Source organism: Protobothrops mucrosquamatus, unplaced genomic scaffold (genome assembly GCF_001527695.2).
Source record: "Protobothrops mucrosquamatus isolate PMUCROS unplaced genomic scaffold, P.Mucros_1.0 scaffold1459, whole genome shotgun sequence".
NCBI classification, from domain to species: Eukaryota; Metazoa; Chordata; class Lepidosauria; order Squamata; family Viperidae; genus Protobothrops; species Protobothrops mucrosquamatus.
The window spans coordinates 100,571-104,549 of record NW_015387637.1 but is presented as its reverse complement, the minus strand read 5'-3'; the positions used below and the strand labels follow the sequence as shown (position 1 = coordinate 104,549).

The 3,979-nt window shown below is 36.3% G+C and overlaps 1 protein-coding gene across 1 annotated transcript in view; it reads right to left on the bottom strand.

Moving 5' to 3' along the window:
* Window positions 1-3,455, bottom strand: part of LOC107292948 (neuronal PAS domain-containing protein 3) — a gene marked incomplete at its 5' end in the record, with an annotated part of 219,172 nt that extends 215,717 nt beyond the window's left edge. The window contains one exon of the mRNA XM_015822079.1: window positions 3,360-3,455. Coding sequence (XP_015677565.1) covers window positions 3,360-3,455 — 96 coding nt within the window. The remainder of the gene's footprint in view (window positions 1-3,359) is intronic.
* Between the last annotated feature and the right edge of the window lie 524 nt (window positions 3,456-3,979).

Genomic DNA, 3,979 nt, shown 5'->3' with positions numbered 1-3,979 from the left:
CTCTCCGAGGGGGCCAAAGTTTCGCCCCCTATAGTCAGCGATGGAGTCAGCTGACCATACCTGGGAGCCGGCAACCACAACCACTCAGTCTTGGAAGGGTTGAGCCTGAGTCTGTTTCTCCCCATCCAGACCCGTACGGCCTCCAGACACCGGGCCATCACGTCAAGGGCATCATTGGGGTGGCCTGGGGTGGAAATGTTTGACTGGTACTTCAATAGGGAGCAGTAATCTGTCCCATTGTTGCTTTATCCATTTTGGCACGCCATATTGTCAAAGCTTTGAAGTCACTTCAACCTGGAAGATATGTTAAAGGTTAGGAGAAGGGTATTTCTGCCCTTGGTACTGGAGAAAGTGGGAAAAGGGAACTTTTACTTTTAAATAATAATAGCAAAGAAATATAAAGATGGCTAGAAAAAATTTCAGCCGAAAGCATCATCTATATTTGTAACAATTATTATGGACTCTATGATGAATTCTGAAAAACAGGAAAGATGGCTCAAGGTCTCCAGACCCTTTCAGAAAAACAAGGAAGATGAAGTAGAGGACAGCATTCTTGAAGACTGGAGGAAACAGTACGAAGCAGTCTCACCAGTTTGCTTCAATAAATAGCTACGGTATTTTATGATCTGATGCTAGATAACTATTTTGTGATTGGACATATACAGATAGGAAACCATCTTGTCAAAATACCCAGAATGTCAAAGATGTGTAAATGATGTGTACACAATTCTGCAGGTCATTCCAAAGAGAATGATAATGAATCTACCACTAATGTTCAAGCTGCAAAGAGCAGGACATGAATGAAAGGAATTAAGTATGAAGAAAACTTTTCATGAACAGAAATAAAGCTCCCAAATCTTACCTAGCTAATTCTGGTCTTTTTGCCAAGAGGAAACAGGCAAGAAACTTCGATATATTATATAGAGATTAAATAATGATCCTCCTCAACTCCTGTGCCAATCTCTGTTTTGGCAAGCTATGTACTTTCTCTCTCAAAAATGGAGAGAGCAGCACAACTCTTCCCCAGGGCATCAAAAGGGCTGTGCATCTGTCCACTGCATCAAAGTGTTCTCAGTGGGATCAAAGCTGCTCTGAATGGATTTGCACTGCAACAACAGCAAAAATAATCACATCGGGGATCTTGAGAAATATTTCCTTACATTTTTAAACAGCAAGCAACCAACCTATCCTGAACTCAGTATGATGCCACCTTTCTTTTCTGACCAAAGGCTGGCCCCTTGAAGCAGAATATTTGACCTCAGGAAACAGATTTTACTCATTTTATTGGCAATTACGCAGTTCTATTTTTAATCATATGTTTTTTCAGCAAAGCACTGACTAAAAAAGATAAAGGTGTTCCCTATTGTTTGGCCAGATGCTACATTCAACCCAATAACTTGCCCCAGAGTCTAGGTTTTGGTTTATGGGAGCTGAAATTGTAGGCAGCTGGAGGGCCCTAATCTGTGGAAAGCTAGTCTGCCCGTAGTTCAAAAAAGTTTGAGCCACTGTGCTGCAGCTCACTATAGTAGTATACTTTTAGCAAGGGGGATGTGGACAGGGTTAAAGCCAACTTTTTTTCTTGAACAGATGATATTTCAGATGGTGACACTATTCCAGATGCATCAATTTCCTTGAAAATCGAATCCATATATGTGCATATGCTGTGCTGGCAGGAGGACTGCCTAAAATGGCCCCAGCCCAAGAGCTAATATTCTTTTGGCCAGAATAATGCAATTATTATTTTCCTAGCTATCAGTCTAAGCATACAGAGCCATCTGTTATGCAAAGCAAACATACACATCTCAATTACAGAAAATGCAGTTGCCTTGACAGAATTTGGATTACACCACTAACCAGGGCTGTAAAATTTGTTTTCAGACAGTGTATAATGGATGCCTTTCAGGAGTTTCCTAATTAGTATTTACCTGTTTAAACTGATTAACCATCCTTCTTTTTGCTGCTTTATTAAACTTTTTTGGACGCGGCACAAACCAGATTAATATGTAATATGAACCCAAGACAATAATAAACATTAATGTATTCTGTGTTTTTTTTTAAAAACCTCCATTAATAAATGGAGTTTATAATGTGTGATTTACCACTAACAAATTATGAAATATTTGAAAATGATACCCAAGCCAATCAAAGCAGGAATTATATCCTATTACCAAACTAAGATCAAAGTGAGATATAAAAATATTGAATTTTGTTCTTAATTCTCTCACCATTTTCACACACACACACACACACACACACACACACACACACACACACACACACACACCAAATATAACCAATGTACATTTCATAAATAATACTCTGCACTGGTATCTCATTATTTTCAATCTGGGTATTATTTTTTTTACACAAGTTATTGTAATTATTGTTGTTATTAGGTTTTTATCCTGGCTTTCCTCCAGACATTCATACTTGCATAGTCAGCACTGCTTTCTTCATTTCTTCATATAATTCCTAATTGATTACTGTAGTTAAACATTTTCAACTTAATTTAGGACATCCAATTAAATCATAATGTTATGAAAAGTTGCAATCCAAGGACTGTCTTAATAATCACAGCAATGCAAGCAAAACATCCAATACAGCTCTCCATTCTAAGCAAAAAGATGTAATATTGTCATAGTTGGGTTCCTCAAGTGTAATTCAATTATAAGCACAGTAACCTATTTTGTAATCATCATGAAAAAAGCCTCCAAGGCTTCCCAAATTTTTCAGGATATCTTTGATTCCATGGTTACTGACAGCTCAGTTAACTGTAATAAATAAAAATAATTCTTCCTCTTCATACAATTGTGGATTTTAAAATGAAATGATACAAAAGAATGAACAATTACACTGCACCATTTCATAAAAATTATTCTCTACCCATTTACTATACATGTGCAAAAGAGAGACCGTGTCCTTGTTGAAATCCTCCCTCTAAGCCTTTTTAATGGTTTCTTTCAGCATTTTCTGACTCCAAGAGACTCTCTGCCATTGTGTCAGCTCCCAGGATAATGTCGGGTTCTCCATAAACATCCAGTAATAGGGCACAAGGGAAGTACTATTTCTGAGTCCCTTTCCTAACAGCTAGGGAGGTTTAAAGTTCAAAACAACTGAGAGAAGAAACTTCATTTGTTCTCAATGAATTAATAATGATTTTTATGGGAGAAAAGGATTTTTTCAAGCTCCCACTTTTCTTTTCCATTGGAACATTCTTTATCAACTTACACCTCCTAGATGTGTAAAACCAAACCATTCAATTATAAATTCAACCTGAGGTGAAAAGTTCCAGAACGTCTTACCATTTTAGAAAGAGTGAGCCCTAAAATGGAATGTGCATCATTAAATGTTCTACTTACTTGGGAGAGGCCAAGATAAATGGAGACTGTTTCCGAAATGTACAAAAACTTTCCCTCTTGGTTTAGTGCAAATACAAATCCATCCAGTGACTGCAAAAAAAGAAAGAAAGAAAGAAAGAAAAAAGTGAGATATTACATACAGTGAAATATATACAAACAGATAAAACATTAACTGCCATAAACAATGCATTTTCCTTACAGACATTAAGACATTAAAATGCATAAAACATTATTTGTAGTTAGAAGAGAAATGACAAGATGTTCCTTTCAGAAAATAGAGAAGAAAGAAATGATTGTGAATAGTAGTAATTTGAAAATTAACAAGGAATTATGATCTTCTCTTTATTCACAAGCGTGCCCACACATTTACTGTTTTATTTAAACACAAGCAAAACTAATCAACACATTACTGTCAGCTAGGTTCACATTTAGAAAACACAGAGATCCTGAAAATGTAATCTTTTCAGTATAAATGTGTAGATTTAAATTGTATTCTGACAGGTAGTTGGGCTTTAGATATAGATGCAGGAATAATTTGACAGAACATTGTTGCTGGTATATAAACATTTAGGAAAGCCGTGTGAAACTTACATCAATTAATAAACCATCTTATTTCAAAC